Source organism: Gekko japonicus, unplaced genomic scaffold (assembly GCF_001447785.1).
Source record: "Gekko japonicus isolate JY-2015 unplaced genomic scaffold, Gekko_japonicus_V1.1 scaffold1085, whole genome shotgun sequence".
Taxonomy (NCBI): Eukaryota; Metazoa; Chordata; class Lepidosauria; order Squamata; family Gekkonidae; genus Gekko; species Gekko japonicus.
This window is the reverse complement of record NW_015159746.1, coordinates 310420-331269: the sequence shown is the minus strand read 5'-3', so window position 1 is coordinate 331269 and position 20850 is coordinate 310420. Positions and strand designations below refer to the sequence as shown.

The 20850-nt window shown below is 45.1% G+C and overlaps 1 protein-coding gene across 1 annotated transcript in view; it reads left to right on the top strand.

Moving 5' to 3' along the window:
• Nucleotides 1–14293, top strand: part of LOC107105568 — a 32916-nt gene extending 18623 nt beyond the window's left edge. The window contains exons 9-16 of the mRNA XM_015405567.1: nucleotides 526–556; nucleotides 1826–1850; nucleotides 3392–3416; nucleotides 4022–4060; nucleotides 5508–5609; nucleotides 11342–11444; nucleotides 11999–12916; nucleotides 13814–14293. Coding sequence (XP_015261053.1) covers nucleotides 526–556; nucleotides 1826–1850; nucleotides 3392–3416; nucleotides 4022–4060; nucleotides 5508–5609; nucleotides 11342–11444; nucleotides 11999–12916; nucleotides 13814–13860 — 1290 coding nt within the window. The 3' untranslated portion in view covers nucleotides 13861–14293. The remainder of the gene's footprint in view (nucleotides 1–525; nucleotides 557–1825; nucleotides 1851–3391; nucleotides 3417–4021; nucleotides 4061–5507; nucleotides 5610–11341; nucleotides 11445–11998; nucleotides 12917–13813) is intronic.
• The last annotated feature ends 6557 nt before the right edge of the window (nucleotides 14294–20850 follow it).

The window sequence follows — 20850 nt, the reverse complement described above, 5'->3', positions numbered from 1 at the left end:
CTCCTGCTGGTTCCTCCTCTCCCTGCTCAGTTTGGAGCTCCCCCCCCCCCGCAAGTTTCGCGGGTTTTCTTCCTTCTTTTTACTAATGACCTGCAAAAAGTTGCCTGGGCCCAGCAGGGGGTGCATTTGTGTGAAGGAATATTATTCATTTGTGATTTTAACTGGAGCTCCTTTTCAAATATAGTCTGATCTTATCCAGGTAAGCTCCTTGGAGTTCATAAAGCTGCAGCCTCCCTTAGACAAAGGAAATTTAAGGCTAGGGATCTGGCAGTAAAGAAGTAGTTCAGATTTGGGATCTTGCTAAATCCAGCCGGTGTCGTCTGTGTTAAGCAAGCCATCAGAATAGAGTAACGGCAAAGTTGCTGGGCAGCCATCTCTGAAGAAGCACAGAGACGAATAGTTTTCATGTTTTTGTCTTTATAATATAGGGAGTTTTATTATCAAAACACAAGTTTATTATTTGCTTTTACTCTAAAGTTGGATTTAGTATAACAAAATTAAATCTGATCAAATCTTTTTTTCTAGGTTGAAGGTTATGAGCGACCTGGTGCAACTTGTAAGTAAGAACATACATAGTATTTTTGTTTGAATATTGATGTAAATGTACATTTTGCATCTGTATTTATGCAAGTTATACCTCAGTTACTCCTTAGTGATGGTGTATTTGATGAGATTACTGAGATTAATAGACTTGGTTTTCCTTGGCGTTGTCTCTGTCAAATTACTCTGGGGTTAAGGATTGTGATTGTATGTTTACAGAATTAGCTATCAACAAGCTGCAGGAAAAGAGTAACTGAAAAAGTACTTCACCTGGACAAAGGCACAGAAGTAGGCAGGAGATGAAAAAATTGATTCAGTCATTGGTCCAGACACTAATGAAAGTGCCATGGCTAGAAGGAATCCGGGGAGGGGAGAAGAGCAGGCTTCTGTGATGGTCTGGTTACATAAGAACATAAGAGACGCCAATGTTGGATCAGGCCAAAGGCCCATCCAGTCCAACACTCTGTGTCACACAGTGGCCAGAAATACCAGTGCCATCAGGAGGTCCACCAGTGGGGCCAGGACATTAGAAGCCCTCCCACTGTTGACCCTCCCAAGCACCAAGAAGACAGAGCATCACTTGCCCCAGAGCCCCTATCTATACCTTGTGGCTAATAGCCACTGATGGTTGCTGTGGAAACCAGAGAATCTAGAGGGAGAAATGACTGTTTGGATGGTAAACTGCTAAAAGCTCCATTTCTGAGCTGTCAGCTCAGTGTGTGCTTGTTAGGAGAAGAGGGGAGGCTGGATAAATACTGGCAGAGCAGTTGGTATCCAAATCCATTTACAGTTGAGGGAGGAGCAGCCGTTATGAATGGAGTTGCTGTCTTCCATTCTGCTTCAGAAATGACAGCTTTCTCCTTTGCCTTCCATGCCTCCTCTTGGGCATAGCTCCCATCCATTGTAGGAGATACTGTATCATGGGAGGAGGGAGAAAGAAACTCTGGTATTCCAGCAATGTCAGAAAGGAAGGGGGCACAATGAGCAACTGTGGGCTTTGTTTCTGTCCCCAGAGGTATTGAGATTCCTAGTAGAATTCCTTGTTGAAAATTCTAGTAATATGTCTCTCTTTGTAAGCAAAAGGATACCTGCTCTTTCTGGCCGTGCCGGAGTTGATAGTCGGGGTAGCACAGCCTGCTTTGTGTATGTGGGCAAGCAGCATTTTGGGTGAAAGAACAGGCTGAGTGACGTGTGGGCAAATTCCATTCAGTGAAATTTTGTGAGGGTCTGCATATTATACTCCGTAGGTATCTGCTTACAAATTTCCTTTCTAATTTTGTTTTAGCTTCAGCAGCAAAGAAGAGAGCAAGGTAGGTAACAAAATAAACCAATACATTAGTGAAAAATATTTGTATATTTCTAGTTAGGTGTGTACTTGGTCTTTCAGCTATTGTTTCTTGTCTGTGTGCTGTTCCCTGTTGTTGAAAGTACCTCACAGCTTTCAGTAGAATAATGGAAAAGGTTCACAGTGTGAACCATCAGTTCACTGTTTAATTCCAAACTTGGCTTCTTGTTCTACCTAGATGGGAACATGGGGAGACCTGCAAAATGGTGTCATTTTGAGGAGTGTGTGTGTAACACCTCCATTGGATCCTCTAGTACAGAGCCTTCCTGTGGCATGAGGCTTTTATTTTTATTTTTCTATAATCCACCTTTCTCACAGGGACTCAATTACACATAGGGATCAATGCAGTCAACAAAATGGGACATTCATTAGCCAGTGCATTCAGATATTAGAAGTCTGGAACCACCAGAAAGAACAGGAGCATAGCATTAAGTATTCACATGACACATTAAGCAGTACAGAGATTACATGATAGGATCCTACTTACAATATGCTGCATAGAGCAGTAAAGACCACTAGTATGGTCGTTTCACCAACTAAGGAGTATTACTTTCTTTTTTAATACCTTGGATAAACTTTGAGTCCTTGCTGAAATTTGAGTGTCAGGATTCTTTTGGACTGAAATGACCTTTACTCTACTATACTATGGCTGTGTGGCCGTACTCGTAGCTTCTGAAAAGTCCATATTAAATATTTGTCAGACTGATTTTCAGTTCTCTGTGAATAGATTTAATACTGTTCTCTCCTGAATTGGTTCTGTTGTAACTTTGGGGAATTTCAGACAGGCGATAGATTCCAGAAGGGAACCGGTTCTCAAACGGGTTCTGGTCTGTCATTTCAGACAGAACCCGTTTGAGAACCGGTTCCCTTCCGGAATGTATTTGTCATTTCATACACAAACGCTTCAGTTCAGTCCTGTTTAGGAACCGGGACTGAAGTGTTTTACCTGTCATTCACTTCCAAGTGGTCTCCAGTGCCCTCTCCCGGTTCCGATACACTTTTTCCCCACCTTTTTCGCCCGCGCTGGCGATCTCCGGCTGGGGGTTTTTTTTGTTGAACGTTTGATTTATAGCGCTATAACGGAATAGCATTATATCAATCCCATTGGAATGCATGGAGTATTTTGTTATACTGCTATAGCGCTATAAATTGAACGTTTTTTTAAAAAATCGATCACCTGCGCGGGAGGAAAACGGCGGGAAAACAAAGCGGCGCAAGTCTGAAATGCCAAACCGCTTCTGATCCGGCTCATTTCCGGTAGGGGCAAGCTCTGTGTGAAATGGCAGCCCTGTACCGGTTCACTTCAAAACGGATGATTGCCGGCTTGAACTGGGTAATGTGAAATTCCCCTTTACCTCTGTCTTGATGTTACTACAGCCTGTTTGTGTTACCATCTATGTTTTATTACCATACCAGGTGAAATCATGTTTTAACAAGTTGAGAACTGTGTGTGGTGAATAGAAACCAGTTTTGTTGCACTCTCTTAACAGTTGATTCTTCTTTCAGGTGGTCAGGTAGTTTCAAGCCTGAGGTATGTGTCAGTAACACTTTATTACTTGAACAGGGGTGTAAACTCCCTTCTGAATTTCTCTGATCTTAAATCACTTTGTATATATTAACAGTTAAAGCAGGTCTCAGTGCTTCATTAATATACTTAGTCCAAAGCAGGTAGGAGATTGGTCGTGGTGATCTGAGGGAATATCATAGGGTTCTTTGAAGTACTGGCTAATGGTTCCCGGTGCTGTAATCCATCTTTCAGACGGAAGTGTCTATTTAGAAGTTATGTCCATTTTCTCACTTGGAGCAGGAGGCAGGGATGACTTGCAGCTTCCTGTCTTCCCTGCTGGGAGGCACCCTCTTCTGTTTTTGTTTCCTGCCTCTAAGTACGGTGCAGGGAATTGGAGGGAGCTCTGTTGAATAGATGGGGTAGTCCCCTGATTGTGCACTTCCACTGCAAAACTCCAGACAGGTACCTGACAGCTAACTGTAATGAAGCCGTTCTAACTGTTGGTCTTTCATTGACTCAGGTTCTAGATCCTAGGCTCTGCAGATTTTGGGAAGCTTTTGTCACCAGATGAGACTTCTGTGCCATAAAATATATCTTGTCTTATTTGTTTGCATTGCTTGTTCTTACAGAATGACCCAGTTCTGAGACAGAAAGCTCTGGAATACATGGTAAGGGAAAGATTTTCTGATAGTTGGTTTTGTGAGTTCTTACAGGTATAAAAGATGACCTTCTTAAACCTCAAATCTTTACTTTTCAAGCAGTGTTCTTACTATAGTCATGGGATGTATTATGTGGTGTCTAGTATATCATGTGTGGGATTTGCATTTAGTCTGTTAATTGTATATAAATTGCTGCATAATGCATTTAATCAAAAAACTGTTTGTGATTGGGGGACTTTTAATTCACTTACATGAGCAGATTTCCTCAGAAGCATACTTTGTATAATATCCACACCTGTAACAGTCTCTTATTGCTATATTTCTCTTTTGAAGACCATAAAGTATTTTACAAATGTATATTTGTTTGGAACAATTTAAAGGACCATTTAGGAAGGAGTGGTGTTGATAGGAATGTTTTTGAGAAATTACTGAGAGATACTGCCACTGATGCAGCAAGGAGCTTCCACTACTAAATTGATCTTGTCCTTTTTAAGATGGGGTAATTCCTTCAGTACATCCATACTTAATAGTTTCTTTGATAGATTCTGTTAATGGCTGGCTCTCCTTTTGTTATCAGGATTCACCAGTTTGACCTATTTGAATATATAAAGAGTAGTTTTGAGTCTGGGAAGTAAGGAAATAAAGAACTATAGTTTTTGGTTGTTCAGCACCATTTGCTGGCTAATAAAGAAGCAAGTTTTATTATGAAATAGCTCAAACAGCTCTGAAAAGCTAAACGTTTTTGCAGATTGAAACAGGAAATATCTCTGAGCCAGTTCTCTGCAAACTTACCTGGGAGTATATCCTACTGAAAATAGTGGAATTAGTGGATTTATTTATGTCTAGGATCAGACTGCAAGTTACGTCTACTTTTAGAATGCATCACATAGGACAGCAGTTCTCAGACATTAGCAAGTTCGGGAACCGCATGTTGATGTAAAAAATTTCATGGAGTCCCCTTCCAGTCATGAAGGACTCCGTCCTCTTGTAGTCTTAAACCAGTACAGTGAGAACCAGATTATGAGCTAAAATACACTTAAAGTAAAAGGTTTTGTATTCTCTGTACACGGCCTACACCATTAAGTCTCCACAGGTAGCTAATTCTGTAGGGTCACAGCTCAAAAGACCCTGGTCAAACTTCTGATCCCTCTCACCCTCTGTGTTGGAGATGGTAAGGAACTTCCTTATTCAGCAACTTCTAGTCATGCTAGCTGAAACAGGGATGCAGAGGGGCCTGGAAAAACATTCAGAGATGCTCAAAGAAAAAAAATGAGCAGTACTAGATAGAGAGAGGCTGGCATCACATACAACCTGAACTTCTAGTATTTGGTTGAAAACTGACATTTGTGGTTATTGTCTGCCATTAGGAAAAAGTAGTGCTTTATGGAAAGCAATGCAGAATGAAGTGACTTCACATACTTAAATGCTACATTCATAGCCTTTTAAACTTTTATAGGACTTCTTTGAGATAACATCTGACACTGAAGCAACTCAAGTAATACGTATTGCACAGTCTTTGTCAGAAGCTTTGAAGGGTTTTTGTGAAAAGAAAGAAGCTGTAAGTAATCTTATTTTAATACCAATTTATTCTGTGGTTTCTAAAAGCTTGTCTAGTACTCATTTTCTGATTCTGTGTCAACAGCAGCAGATCTTGTATCAATTATGCTGATTAGGGAGACATTTCTTCTGTTCATGTTAAAAGCTTAAATTAATTGCATAATAAACTTCTTGCTTGCTCATATGCTTTAATTTTTCTCTGCTGTTTAGTCTTTGCTTCTTTGGCCAGTTGGTCTAGTGGTTGGACCATCCTAGACCTTTATATTTCTGTATACACTTCTTGCAATCTAATTTTTGTGTATTGCTCCCTTAGCTGGTATGCTGGGTTGCTTTGCAGCCAGCTTCAGAAAGTGCCTGGTTTATTATCCAAGCACTTGTGAATAGTGTTCTGGAATTGTTTAAGAATTTTTGTTTGCTTGCTTTTTAAGCCAACTTGGGATGTGATAGGCAGCTGCTTTCATAAAAATTACTTGAAATACTATAGTGTCTTAGATTTTTGCCCTCAAGAGGTCCAGCTGCCAAAGAGACAAGGCACTTTAAAAACTGATTAATGTAGGATTTATTACTTGTCAGAAAAACAAGGGTGAAGCATCTGAATAGGAAAACCCTGCCTACATGAGCACAGCCTCTCTCCCTCTGAGGTGAAGGACATCTTGGTGGTTCCCATCCTCTGTTCAGGGAGGCAGGAACAAAGTCTTTCCACTTCCTGTCTCCTTGGTGGGAGCCGCCCATCTCCTCGGTTCTTTTCCTGCCTTGACAGGGAGAGCAGTTCAGCATCGGCTCTGTTCACCTATTCTTTTCCTCTTCTTTTTGCTTCTTCTAACCCTATCTTGCCTGCCCTTTCTTATTTCCCCCAACTCCCTTACTGTCTTTCTCTGTCTCTCCTGCCTCCACAAGGCTATCTAAGGGAAGGAGTTTGACTGTTGGGGGAAAGTGCCCCTCAGGGGTGGCCATTTTGGTAGGCCCTAAAACAATTATATTTACAATCTGCCAAATGGCTTCTAATGAGCCCTCTGAAGGAGTCTTGTCTGAAGTAGAGACAGGAGCTCTGCTCACAGCAGTCACTGCTGAGCAGGATTCACAAGGAGCCAGCATGCCTGGAAACTTCTCAGCATCAAAAGCGTGCCAAAAGAGGCATCATTCCTCCCAGCAGCCAGATCTTGCAGTGCCATGTCTGAGCCCACTGCTGCTGCTGATCTTGCCAACTGGTCATGAGAGAGGCTGCAGAGTGGTTTCTCACTTCCATAAGCCATATAAATGCTGCAGGACACAGCGAGAATCATCAAAGCCAACTTCAGATCAACCAAGTTGCAGCATTAACTGGTTCCCGTTTGGCAGTGGTGAGACCGGTCTACTTCTGAGTAATGTGCAGGGATCGGGTTCTCTCCAGTGTCTTCCCTCAGAATTATAGCATTATACTCAGACCAACACCAATGTGGTGTAGTGGCTAAGGCTGCTGGACAAGTATGTGGGGGACCCAGGCTCGAGTCCCTGCTTTTGCCACGGGAGCTTGCTAGGCAACCTGAGACCAGCCCCACTCTCTGACTAACCTACCTCACAGGGTTGTTGTGAGGATTAAATGGAGGAGAGACGGGAGGAGACTGTCAACTTTTGTCAGAGTGAAGGCGACAGGTGCAGGTCCCAATCCAGGTGGTCCTCCTGCACTCCTCCCAGATAAGGATATAGTGGAACTCCACAGTTTCATCCAAAGAGAGACTTACCTGGCCTATTAAGGCAGCTAGGAAGAAACCCTTTAGCAGAAGAAAGAGGGAGGGATTCCCCTCACTGAGTCCCAGGCATATACTCTGATGTGAGGTAGAAGAAAGACATGGGCTGTTGCTCAGTGGTTGAGCATTTCCTTCGCATGCAGAAGATCCCAGGTTCAACCCCCAGCATCTCCACTTAAGGAGAAGGGGATGAGAGAGATATCCCAGAACAGTCCTAAGATCCTTAAATCAGAGGACTATCAGTACCTATTATCTAAGACTATGGCAGCCTTAAAACTACAGGGGGGATCCTCTGCAGAGGGAGCCAGATCCTCCTACAACAAAACCAAGGGGCAGATCCAAAGGGAGGAAAGAATTCTTCCCTAGGCTTGGTGTAACAAAGTATTCCCCTTACCAGAATTCCTCGAGAAACGGTTAAAGACAGAATGGGCAAAACCTACGGCCAAGAGGCAATCTCCAAGCATTATTAAGAAACCGTATGCTGATCTTTCACGAATCAGTTTTTTGCAGGTCCCATTCGCTGACGCTCCTGTAGCAGAACTACAATCATCTGGACCTTGTCAGAAGGTGGCAAAGGCACAATCAAAGACAGCATGGGGAAACCGGCTGATCTCACCTTCAGGGAAGCCGATGAAGCCACTACCACCTTCTGCAACAGCCTCAACAGTTTCAAGAGCAGTCCACTGTCTGCTCTAGGGGTTTTATTCACCTTATCCCAGCCTGCAGCCGTCATTTGGTGGCAAGAGTTAACAGAGCACCCAAAGCCACCTCATTGACAGCATATGCAACACTGGATGCCTTTAAACATTTTTCATCCATGGCTAGGGCACCTGGGGCAATCGCAGGTAGAACCTTGTGGCTCTGAGCCTGGCAAGCTGACATTCGTGCTGAGTCTACAGTTGTGGCCTACCTGTGTCAAGGAGACAAACTAGTTGGGGATGCTCTTGACAAAGGTACAGAAAAGCAGCCTTTGCTCCCGATGCCTGTTACCAAGTTTTCAACAAGGACAACAGGAGAACAAATTGGGAATCCTCTAGACAGTTGAGAAAAATAATCCAAGTCATGCCTTAGAATTTGCCTTAATTTAGTGCAATAGCATTATTGCAGAAGGCAATAACTAACTGCATGCCCCTGATAAAACAGAGAGGCCTTTAGCTTACAAGCGCTAACATACAGAAACAAGGGAAAACGTTTGGTAAACCTTAAACACCAGAGAATGCTCTACAGCTCCCCCTGGGATACAGGTGGACTGAACTACTCTTTCAGCAGTATCCACAGTAACTAGACTCCTGTAGGCTGTTGCTTCTTCAGCAGTACCCTGTTCCCTTGGGTACTGCTCCACTTCTTTACCCGTATACCCCCACCCCAATTGCCTGTGCGGAGTGGTTGTGGCCTCCTTTTGGAACTTATTGCTGGCTGTGGCCCCAAACACGGAGTTTTCCATGCATTTCACTCTTTTGATTCAGGACATGCATGATACAGTATACTTCGTTATACTCGCTGATGAAAGTCATCAGGTACTGTTTCCTCTTGGTGTCACAGTTACCATGAGTCCACAATGTCGCTATGCACTATCAGTAGGAGTCACTACCAATGCTCCTTCTAAGTTGTGGAGTTTTGTGAGCAAAAATTCTACTTTATGAGCTCCTGGCATTAAAGCTGTGAGCAAGCAATTTGACTACTGCATAAATTAGTTTGCTCTGGAGCCCTCCTTCCTGAGCTCAGACAAAAATGTGTGAGCCAGAGGCTAAAAAATGGTGAGCTAGCTCACACTAACTCAGCTTAGAGGGAACACTGGTCACTACCTTTGGAAAGCCAGACATATGTAGGACTGATCCCACCTTTAAGCTGAAGGTGGATTTATCCTGTCACAGATCCCAAGAGATCGGCCTTTCATCTTCGCGTCCGAATCTTACTTATCCTAATTGTCTCCTAAGGAGCCCTGCTATGCAGGGGAGGGAGGGCTAGAAGCCTAAGGTAATACATAAATAAATAAATATAGGAAAGGCTATGATTTACACTAGATAAATGAAGGTGTTTAAATCGGTCATCAGCAATATCTTCAAGGCTTGCATTACTGAAACCTATAAAGTCCTCCCCAAAAAGCATCCCAACTGGAATTACCACTCATTCACTTTGATGTGGTGCAACCAACACAGTATTTGACAGTCACATTACAGTTGAAGAAGTATGCAAGGGATCACTTGGTCAACAATTTCAACCTCCGTAAAATACTACAAGATGAACATCTTCGGATTGGCTAATGCAGCATTTGGCAAATGAGTCTTGCAACGTATTCTGGAAGCAGAGGATGATTACCCACCCAGTAAACGAGGACACTGCTTTGGGAGGTCCCGCCAGGATATTCTTCACCTCAGAGGGAGAATGGACCGTTGGATACTTACCATGAAGAGTCCTTCTCCTCTGAGGAAAGGAGGACATCTTGTCCCTCTCAAAGTCATCATTCTTCACCTTTCTGTCAGCAGATCCACTTCCTGTTGTATTGTTATCCTACCTTGCTGTTACTCATTTCTCTGGTTTGTTCTAGAGTGTTGATCTGTTCTTAGTTTAGATTGTTTTTTTTTAATTAGTATTTTCATGTAACATGTTTGCAACAAAAATCTCATACATTTTGGAACACTGTACATACTATTACATCATATTATACACAGTGTCACTGGCAATGTCTGCTTAATATGTATATATTAAGAAAAAAGTTTCCCCCCTGTCGTTCCCGGTGATTGCTTAAAAGACTATTTATTATCTTCTCCTTAAACTCCCAAACAAACAATACATAATTGTTAAAGTTCTTTAAAAAATAAAAATAAAACGACTCCAACAATATTTATACCTTCGTGGTGGAGTTCTTGGAGGTTGCCACCTCCCTATGGGACTTTGGAAATTCCCAAAGGGGGTCCTTCCCTCAGACCCCGCCCTATGGGAGGTAATGAGGGAGTTCCTCCCGAATGCCTTACCCGCAATGCTCCTATTATATAAAGATATCAATATATGTAAAAATTAATGATAATAGAACAAAATACCTAAATTTAATCTAATTTTTTCATTTTCTGAGGGCTCCAACAAATATTTTTTCAGAGGCTCTTGAAGGTTTTTCTGTAAGTCTTATAGTCCATCACAGTAAAAGTTTCTTATATAGCTTCATTTTCTAAAGCTCTTAACATTTCTTCTCCAGACTTAACATCATGAACAGTGAAGACTCTTATTTTTGTGGGTTATGTGTAAATGTCCTAGTGGAAGCCAGTGATAACGGATGTGTTTTTCTGCCAGACGTTGAGTGATTGATTTCAAATTCCGTCGTGCTGTTAAAATCTCTGGTGGCAAGTCTTGAAATACTTGGACCCAAGTGTCCTCCAGTTTTAGTTTAGGTTGTTGATAACTGCTTTCGGAGTTGCAAGGACTGAGGAGATGGGCAGCTCCCACTAAGGAGCTAGGAAGTGGAAAGACTTTCTTCCTGCCTCCCTGAATAGAGGATGGGAACCACCAAGATGTCCTCCTTTCTTCAGAGGAGAAGGACCCTTCACGGTAAGTATCCAGTGGTCCGTTCTGTGTGGATATCATTTCAGATTTCAGAACAGATTTAAACAGAAGGCAAATGATTTCTGAATGTTTTCCCAGTATCTTTTTTCTCTAAAGCTTTCAGTTTAGAGATCTCATCCTTGGTTGTTTGGTCTAGACTTGCTAACAGCCTCCTTTTGGAATTGGAATGTTCCAGTCTCATTGGAGATGGACATACTTCGGACATACGTTCGGGCATACTTTGCTTCTCTCTTTGTATAAAAAGGAACCAAACTAATTCTTGCTGAGAGTCTAGATAATTTCTGGTAAGAACACAGCTAGCAAGAGTCTCCTTTTCTACTGTTGTTCAGTTGTGTGTGTCGTCTGAAAGTCAGTTAGCTCCATAGCAACTACTGAGCCATTGCTTTTCTGCAGCCTTATCTCACTACACGCAGTTCAAACAGGCAATAAGATTTCTTTGTTCTTCTAGCTCAAGCATATTAAAAGCCTCCCACCACTGATGGCACCAGGAGGCAGAAATACAAAGAAGCAAAGACCTAATAAACCACGCAAAACCTTTGATGATAATCCAGGTACTCTGTCAACTGTAAATAATATACCAAATCCCCACCCCTACCCCCATATCATCATTAACTGTATTTGAAGTTCCGCATGTGTTCAGTATTTGACTACCACTATGACCTTGGCTTATTTTTAATTCAAGTGTAATATTCTCTGGAGGAGGTGAAGTTTGATGGAGTTCTGTTTATCTGTGGATGTTTTCAGCCGCAGGTCATTAGGGTTTCTTTCCTGAGTGCTTCTAAGTATGAATGGTTCAATATGATCTCCAACCAGGCCAGTTGGAAGCATCCCGGGATTCAAGGTCTGCTGACGTACCACCTTGTGGGAAGGGAGAGTTTTGAATGTGTAGAGATGGTTGGATGAGTGAACATGAGTATCAGATTAGTAATATGACTACACAATTGGAATAAACTGTAGAACGTAACCTTGCACTCTCTTATTCAGATTTTTCTTTTGACAGGAAAAGCCTGGCAAACCTGATTATATGGGCAACTGGTAGTGTACTTCGTTTATAGCTAACACAGCCCTGTTGATATGGTGTGCTTTGGTCTTGTTGTTTTTCCAGGAGATACGAAGTGGACTCAAGAGCATACATCTAGTGGACTTGCACAGTCACAGGGCCTATTGGGAGAAGCTCCAAGTGGACTTGCACAGTCACGGGGCCTATTGGGAGAAGCTCCAAGTGGACTTGCACAGTCACGGGGCCTATTGGGAGAAGCTCCAAGTGGACTTGCAAAGTCACAGGGCCTATTGGGAGAAGCTCCAAGTGGCCTTGCACAGTCACAGGGCCTATTGGGAGAAGCTCCAAGTGCTTTATATACCCGCCAGATGAAGGAGATGACATCTTCCTATACAGTGAACTCCAATTATCTTGCAACAATGTCTGCCCTCAGGAAATCACTTGCTCCTCAGTCAGGAAACTCTCCTGGTGGAATAAGTGAATGGATGAAGCAGTTCAGCCAATCCGCTTCTGCTTCTTTCCAGTCTAATCCAGTTAGAGAAAAATCTCTCTGCAGTACATCTTCACAAAGCAGTTACCCAACACAGTATCCCCAACAAAGCAGCACTCAAAAACATGATAACAGAATGACAGCTACTGAAATAAGAAGTTGGAATAGTATGAGGGATTTCTATTCTGCTACAAGAGATTATCCAGCCAGTAGCCCTTCAAAAGATTTTCCCTCTTGGTATAATAATGGGAATAATAATCAAATGGCTGTATCTCTTCCTGCGGCAAGTAATAGTCTTGGCTGGCCAAAATCATCTGGATACCAACAACCAAGTCTCCAAGCTGATGGAAAAGCCTATCAGCCTCCCTTTTCTGGTGGCAGTTCATACAATGCGTATCAGCAACAGAACATAGAGCAGAATAACAAACCTACTGGTCTGTCTTCTGACATTGTGAGTCAGCTTCGGGGAAAGGATCCGGCTACTCTGGCAAGGATGCTTCAGGAACTGGTTCCCCACTATCCAGATCTTCAGAGTAAGTACATGAAATATTCTAACAGGAGTTGACCTTACAGTACAAAGGAACTGACAAGCAGGTTCTGCACAGGAGACTTTCTTTATCCACAACATCTCTGCCTGGCATTTGGCAGGGAACAAAAATCTAGCAGCATCAAGGGCAAATTTTAAGTGGCATTAAATTGTAGTGAGCCATGCTGCAAGAGTAGAGAGGCACTGGGGTCGAGCAAAATCTTCCTAATGCAAGATCATATGGCTCCTTCAGAATATTGAAACCAAGTTTCTAATGGGGGATTATACACATATTTTGCTGAAATACCCAATTATGCCCCCTGAAGGATGTTACTGAAAGACAGCTGCAAAAGTACACAACTGTCTTAATCTTCGGACATCTTTTGTTATGAATGCAGAAATCCATGGGCATTTCTCCCGTATTCCCCAAGCCAAGAGTGCAGCAGAACATCTTGGCTCTTCTTGTAGCTGCTGTCTAGGCATGTTAACTGTAAATAATATACCAAATCCCCACCCCCGTATCATCATGAACTGTATTTGAAGTTCCACATGCGTTCAGTACTTGATTACCACTATTACCTTCACTTATTTTTAATTCAAGGTGGGTAGCTATGTTGGTCTGAAACAACAGAACAAAGTTTGAGTCTAGTGGCACCTTGAAAACCAACAAAGTTTATTTCTGGGTATAAGCTTAACTTCGCTGGTCTTAAAGGTGCCACTGGACTTAAACTTTCTTCTGTTAGCTTTCTGTATCGATAAATACCCAGTTATAAAGAACCATGGGATGAACCTCACACCGACAAAGCAGCTTGTAGTATCTTAAAGTATTTGCTAACTTTGTAGAAGTTCTCAGACTGACAGTTATTTAAAAGTGCTTAATAAACCTTTTTCTCTTTTCTCTCAGAAATTGATATTTATACACTAGCCCAAGCTCTGAGTAGACTCAGCTAAGAATGAATAGGAAGAAATGAAGATTCTCCATGACAAAGCGAAGCGACTACTTAGATCTGGCCTTGTAGAAAGTTTCCTGTCTATCCCCAAGACGATATTTGTTCTGTTATCTAAAATGAGCTGTAGAGGTATACATGCTGTTTTATACACACTGTTTTAAGACCGGCTGCTTACTGGTAGGAAGTGTAATACCTTTTATTAGGAACAAACTAACTGACACAATTTGGTCATAACAAAAGGCATTGCAGAGATTTCTTGTCTTTGGATTTTGTGTGGTCCAATATGGCTGTGTAACCTTTTCATTCCATACTAAACCAAGATATGTTGTTCTTCAAAGTGTCTTGAAACCCCTGCTGTTTCAATTTAAACTCTGTTAATAAAACAACTGGATGTGGCTTTGTTATACTATGTAAGAATAAAGATAATTCTTCCACCATGGGAATTATGAAATCTGGGGATTTCCTTCTACTTTAGATTAGCATGACAGAGAATACAAACCTGCTGCCTAGACCTCTTGTACGAAATTTACTTAAAAGTGTTGCTTGAAAACTAATTGTATTCCTGCTCCATTTCCCCCCAGCATGTGCAGCAGACTCCAGTTGTGCATAGCCATCACTTCCATGTGTTCCAAGTGTTTCACATGAGATATACAGAAAACATCATTCCTAAACAAAACATTGTTTCTCCTGCAGGGTTTCCTTATGTAGCTACAGTGCAGCATAGAGGATGAATACTGGTAGTATCTAACTTGTACCTGTTTGCATTTTTGCTCCTGAACTATAATCTATGCTGGAGATTAGCATGGTTAAGGACATCAGAGAGGATGACTTGCTTCAAATCACTAGAGACGCCATGTCCCCGATCTTAGGCGGTGGGAGGAAGAGTGAATTGCAGGTTGTGTAGATTATGGCCCCCCAAGTGTTAAATCCAAAGAAAACTTTTTGTAAAGTTGACCGGGAACCCATGGTCCTGCAGGCACCTCAGGGTCTCCTCGGTGACCAGAAGAGAAGGGTCTTGACTTTTGAACCGCATTAGCAGGTCGCCCAGATATGGATGGATGTGGATTCCTAGCCTCTGAAGATGCACTACTGGGTTGATGAGTATCTTGGAGAAGAGCCAGGGAGCCGTAGACATGCTGAATGGAAGTGCCCGATATTGAAAGTGCCAACCGTCCATGCAGAACCTGAGATATTGCCCATGAGGGGTGGATTGGAATATGTAAATAAGCCTCTGTTAGGTCTATCGAGGTCAGAAAATCACCTGGTTATAGTGTCTCTGTAATGGACCTCAAGGTGGAAATAGCAAAGCTTGATATATTTGTTTAAAAACTTGAGGTCTAAGGTGGCCCTCCAATTGCCATTCTTGGGGACCGTAAAGAGGATGTACACTCCCCGTCCCTAATCAGGGTGGTACAGGCTCAATCACCTGGATATCTAGGAGCTTTTTAACAGCTTTGTTGATAACAGACCTCTTGGGATCTTTGCCGCTGGTTGGTAAGGTCAGAAATCTTTCCAGTGTGGAATTTGATTGTGTAGCCTCAAAAGATGACTTCCACTGCCCATGAGTCTGCTTGAGATGCTTCCCAGGCTGAGCAATAATGAAGGAGCCAAGCCCCCACTGGAAGAGACACGCAGTCATGACTGTTTGGGCTTGGGATCCCGATCACTTCTGTCATGTCTGTTGGTCTTGTTAAACTTGGATCCAAACTAACCTCTTTTGAAGGAGGTCTTGGATGACTCTAAGCTGGGCTTCTTGCCATCCTTACAAAATCTGGTCAGGGAATATTGGATGCGAAAGGAATGGTTCCCTCATTTATCCGTTCGGCGTATGTTCTGAGGCATACCCTTTTTCTTTTGGTGTGTTTCAACCAGGATCTTGTCCAGGCCTTCCCCAAACAAGCGGTCCCCCTAGAAAGGATAGGCAGTGACAATGGCCTTGGATTGGAGGTCTGCCTCCCAGGCTCTCAACCAAAGCAGCCTTCTCATTACCAGGATTGAAGTCATGGCTCTAGAGGTGAACATCAGAATGTGTCATCTGCTGTGAAGGATGTAGCTTTGAGGACACGAGTGGCCCCTTCTGGCTGGGGCAAGTGATGTTCTGTAATCTTCGTGGTCTCTCTGCATCACACCCATGGGGATTATGCGCCTGCGCTGATCCGAATCGGTGGTATGCAAAGCTCACAAAGGGATTTTCGCACCTTTCCACCGGGCATATGCGGGAACCCCACTGCGCATGCCCAAGGAGGAGGGGCACGGACATCCCGCCAGTTCTCTTCTGACTGCCGCACTGTTAACAGCTTGTTTTCTGCCGGTTGGTGAAGAAGTGTTTTTTGCTCTCACGAGGGATACTCCAAACCTAATTTTTCTTCGCTTCCAGCGCTTATTTTATTATTATCCTTTTTTTAAAAAAAGGACTTTTCATTGAGGGTTGCCGCTGCCTCAGGCGGCTTCCCGCCTTCTCCCCCCCCCCTTCCTGAGGTAAAAATTTCCTCACCTCAGCGAAGGATTTTTTTCTTGTCTTTTGGGCCTTTTTATTTTATGGCCAAAAGAGGGGGTTGTTTTAAATTGCGTGTTGGCTGTGGCAGTAAACTTGCCCCTCATAACGGCCACACACACTGCATTATTTGCCTTGGGGAGACTCATCGCCCAGACACTTGCCACCATTGTGCGAAGTTCTCGAGCCAAACTCGCAAGAACAGAGCCGTGAGACTTCGAGTAGCGCTTTGGGAATTGGCATTGTCCCCTGTGCCTGTGGGAAATATGTCAGCCGAGACTCCTGCACCCTCCCTATCAATGGCGACCAAGTTGACATCAGGAGGCACCTCGGCATCGAAACCCCCACACCGTGCAAAGTCGGCATCGGATGGGGGGGAGTCTTCTAAGTGCTTGGCGTCGAACGAGGCCTCATCCGCCTCTACGCCAGCTAAGAAGAAGAAAAAAGAGAAGCATGAGAAACCTAAGTCTTCTCTCACTGGCACTATGCATCAGTCTCAGAAAGTGAGCAGCGATAATGTGCAATCGGGCTCTGCATTACCCGCTCTCCAGCGGGCGCAACCCGACGTCGTTGAGACCCAGATACCGGAGCTGCATACAATTGAGTTACCGGACTCGCCAATCCGGCAACTGAACCCCCCGGTATCGGAGGCTTCTGTCGATTTCGGACCAATTTCGGCCTCACCACTTGAAGTTGAGGAAATGGTTCCGCATCGGCCTCGTGCACATCGTTCCCAGTCGGTGATTTCCTGGGAAACTGATCGGTCGGCACCGAGCTCTCGACACCATCGATCCCGATCGCCCAGAGGCCACAAATATCGATATCGACCGGAGGAGTGCCCAGATTACCGTCGTTCCAGGCTCATGCTCTCGTACTCGCCTAGACGGGAATTGAGACCACACTCTCCAACCTACTTTGACCTACCAATGCCGTGGGATTGTAGGGGGCCTTACTGGTTCACATCGTACCCAATGCAGGCATCCATGCCATGGCTGACGCCTAGGCCACAGTCGGACTTGCACCGTGGATCACGTTGTTCACGCTCTCCCCACCGTAAATCTAAGCCTTCCGTGTCACAATCCAAAGCCCCAGAGGAACCTTGTTGCCCACCCTCTCCTCTCCGTTCCACCCGTGCTTTATCACTGAAAGTAGCCCCGATACCGGATACCCCTGCAGCTCCGATATTGCCTGCAGCATCATTCATTTCCGATACCGGTACTGATGATTCGGTATGCCCCGAATCACCTGAGGATCCTTCACCAAAGGCTACAGTGTCTGACAATCTACCGATATCACCTTCTGATGATCTCTCATCATACGGAGATTTGGTCAAGAGGATGGCACATTCCCTGGGCATGTCTATCGTCCTACCCCAACCCTCGGAGTCGGACGCTGTCTTCGATGTCGTGCAGAACGATACCTCCACCTCAATCGCTCTCCCAATGTCGACCGTCCTACAGGCGGCTAAGGCCCCGTGGGACAAGCCTTCCTCTGCTGCAGTGTCATCCAGACGTCTGGATCACATGTATCAGGTCCAGGAAATGGGGGCGGAATTCCTCCATATCCACCCCAAGAGAAACCTAAGTCTTCTCTCACTGGCACTATGCATCAGTCTCAGAAAGTGAGCAGCGATAATGTGCAATCGGGCTCTGCATTACCCGCTCTCCAGCGGGCACAACCCGACGTCGTTGAGACCCAGATACCGGAGCTGCATACAATTGAGTTACCGGACTCGCCAATCCGGCAACTGAACCCCCCGGTATCGGAGGCTTCTGTCGATTTCGGACCAATTTCGGCCTCACCACTTGAAGTTGAGGAAATGGGTCCTCATACTCTGGACACGTTCTCAAAAACAATGTCATCTGCAGTTGCCCTCCGTAGGCACTCCTGGCTGAGGACCACCGCACTCACTGCTGATACCAGGGCGTACATAGAGGACTTACCTTTCGATGGCCAAGGTCTCTTCCATGTGTCCACTGATTCAACGCTCCAGGAAATGGATAAACGCATTAAGGCCTCAAGGTCTCTGGGAGTCTCTGCCTCTTCTAAGCCTTTTCGTCCTCGCTTGTGGTCTCGTTACAGCTCCAGACGCCAATACGCTAAGCCGTCGCCGGATGAAAGTTACAGGCCACGTCGGTCACCATCTGTGAATAGGCAGCAGTACCAGGCCAGACAGAGAGATGTTTCTGGACAGCAGATTGTCAGACCGAAACAACCCAAACCGGGCAAGCAGGGCCTTTGACTTCCGCCTGTCTACCTCTCCCAACCCTACCCGCCTTCAACCATATTTACAGGCCTGGATCACCATTACGTCGGACCAATGGGTCCTTTCCATCTTAGCCAAGGGCTATTCCATCGAATTCATGGAACTCCCACCTCTTCCTATAGTCGTCATCACAACCCCCATCGCCATTCCTCCTAGAGGAGGTCACCACACTTCTGTCAAAGGGTGCTATAGAACCCTTGCCTCTAGATCACCAGGGACTCGGTTTTTATTCCAGATACTTCGTGGTTCCTAAAAGGGACGATGGGCAGAGGCCGATCTTAGACCTTCGCGGCCTCAACACCTATATAAGGTACCAAAAATTCAAAATTACATACCCTTCCCGTCATTCTGCCTCTCCTGTCCCAGGGGTGCTGGATGGCCACCCTCGACCTCGAGGATGCCTATTTCCATTTAACTATCCACCCCGCCCATCGCAAATACCTCCGATTCGCGATAGGAGGCAGCCACTACCAATACAGGAGTCTACCTTTGGCCTCAGCACGGCCCCGAGGGTCTTTACCAAAATGATGTTGGTGGTTGTGGCACATCTCCGCCTCTGTGGCCTAACGGTGTTCCCATATCTGGACGATTGGCTTCTGGTCGCCCCTTCCAAGGTCTCCTCATTCATCAGATATCTCAGGCCCTCAATCTCCTTCATTGTCTGGGACTCAAAATCAACCACAAGAAGTCTCGCCTAGTCCCTCTCAAAGAGTGCAGTTCATAGGGGCAATACTCGACTCCAAAGAGGGCACAGCTTTCCTGCCTTGGGACAGGGCACGAACCCTAACTGTTCAGGCAGAACAGTTTCAACTACAAGGAACCTCCTCCGCCTTCCAGTTCCAACGCCTCCTGGGCCTGATGGCGGCAACAACTGCAGTCCTCCGTTTTGCAAAGTTGCAAATGCGACCACTCTTACTTTGGTTCATCCGTCGCTTCAAGCCCTTAACGATGTCCCAATCAGTTGGTCTTTCCCTGCCCTAGGAGGTACACGACTCCCTCCTGTGGTGGATGCAGTCAGACAACCTGACGGAGAGGATCCCGTTCCATCCTCTCCTACTCTCACCCACACAACCGACGCTTTGCTGTGGGGCTGGGGAGCCCACCTCAACGACCTCTCTGTGGGTCACAGGTGGGATGCTGTATCCTCAAGGGGGCACATAAACTTTCTGGAACTGTTGGCAATAAAATTGTCCCTTCAATGTTTCCAGCCTCTGCTCGCAGGACAATGCGTAACGATTTAACCGACAATACGACAGCCCTCAGTTGTGTCAACAGGCAGGGTGGAACAGTCTCCTGCAGTCTCTGTCTCCTGGCTCTGGATCTGCACATCTTTCCCATTGCCTCACACATCGCTGGCAAGGCGAATGTGCATGCGAACCTGCTCAGCAGGGGTCTCTCCCACTGAACTGGACCTACCTACGTCCTGTGTTCCAAGAGTAGGGCACACCTCATGTCAACGTCTTTGCCACCAGGCACAACTCGAAGTGCAGCCTGTTTTGCTGCAGGGCGGCTCAGGATCCCAGGGCTTTGGGAGACGGACTCCTGTACCCATGGGACAACTTCCTATATATGTCCCCGCCTCTGTTGCTGAGAACGGTCCAAAGACTCATGAGGGTCCATACGAGGTGCATCCTGATCGCCCCTGGTGGTCGAGGCAACCTTGGTTCTCCAATCTCCTCTCGCTAGCCAAGGCACGCTATCCCCTCCCATAGGTGCCAGATCTGCTCCTGGCAGAGGGAGGGGCCCTCCTATTCTGCGAGGTGTACAAGCTCAAGTTAACAGCTTATCTCGTGGACACTTAACTTTCTCTGACAGAATCAACACTGTGTTACTCAATGCCAGGAAGGATTCTACACATTCCTACAGTGGGAAGTGGGCCCGCTTCTTAGCCTCCATACAGCCCGCTGACGTCCCCCCAGCTTCTGTCAGGATTGACCAGGTCTTAGACTTTCTGCTCTCACTGGCAGAGAAGGGGCTCTCGCACTCCTCACTCAAGGTATATTTGTCAGCTATTTCGGCGTACCACCCAGGCTTTGACGGTTTTTGCGTTTTTTCTCACCTGGTCACAAAGAGGTTTATGAAGGGTCTCCTCCACCTGTATCCACCAGTCCGCTCACTGGTACCCTTGTGGGATCTACCGCTGATGCTCCGCCACCTCATGGGGCGGCCCTTTGAGCCCATGGCGACTTGCGAGCTAAAGCATGCAGCATGGAAAACTGCCTTTCTCGTCG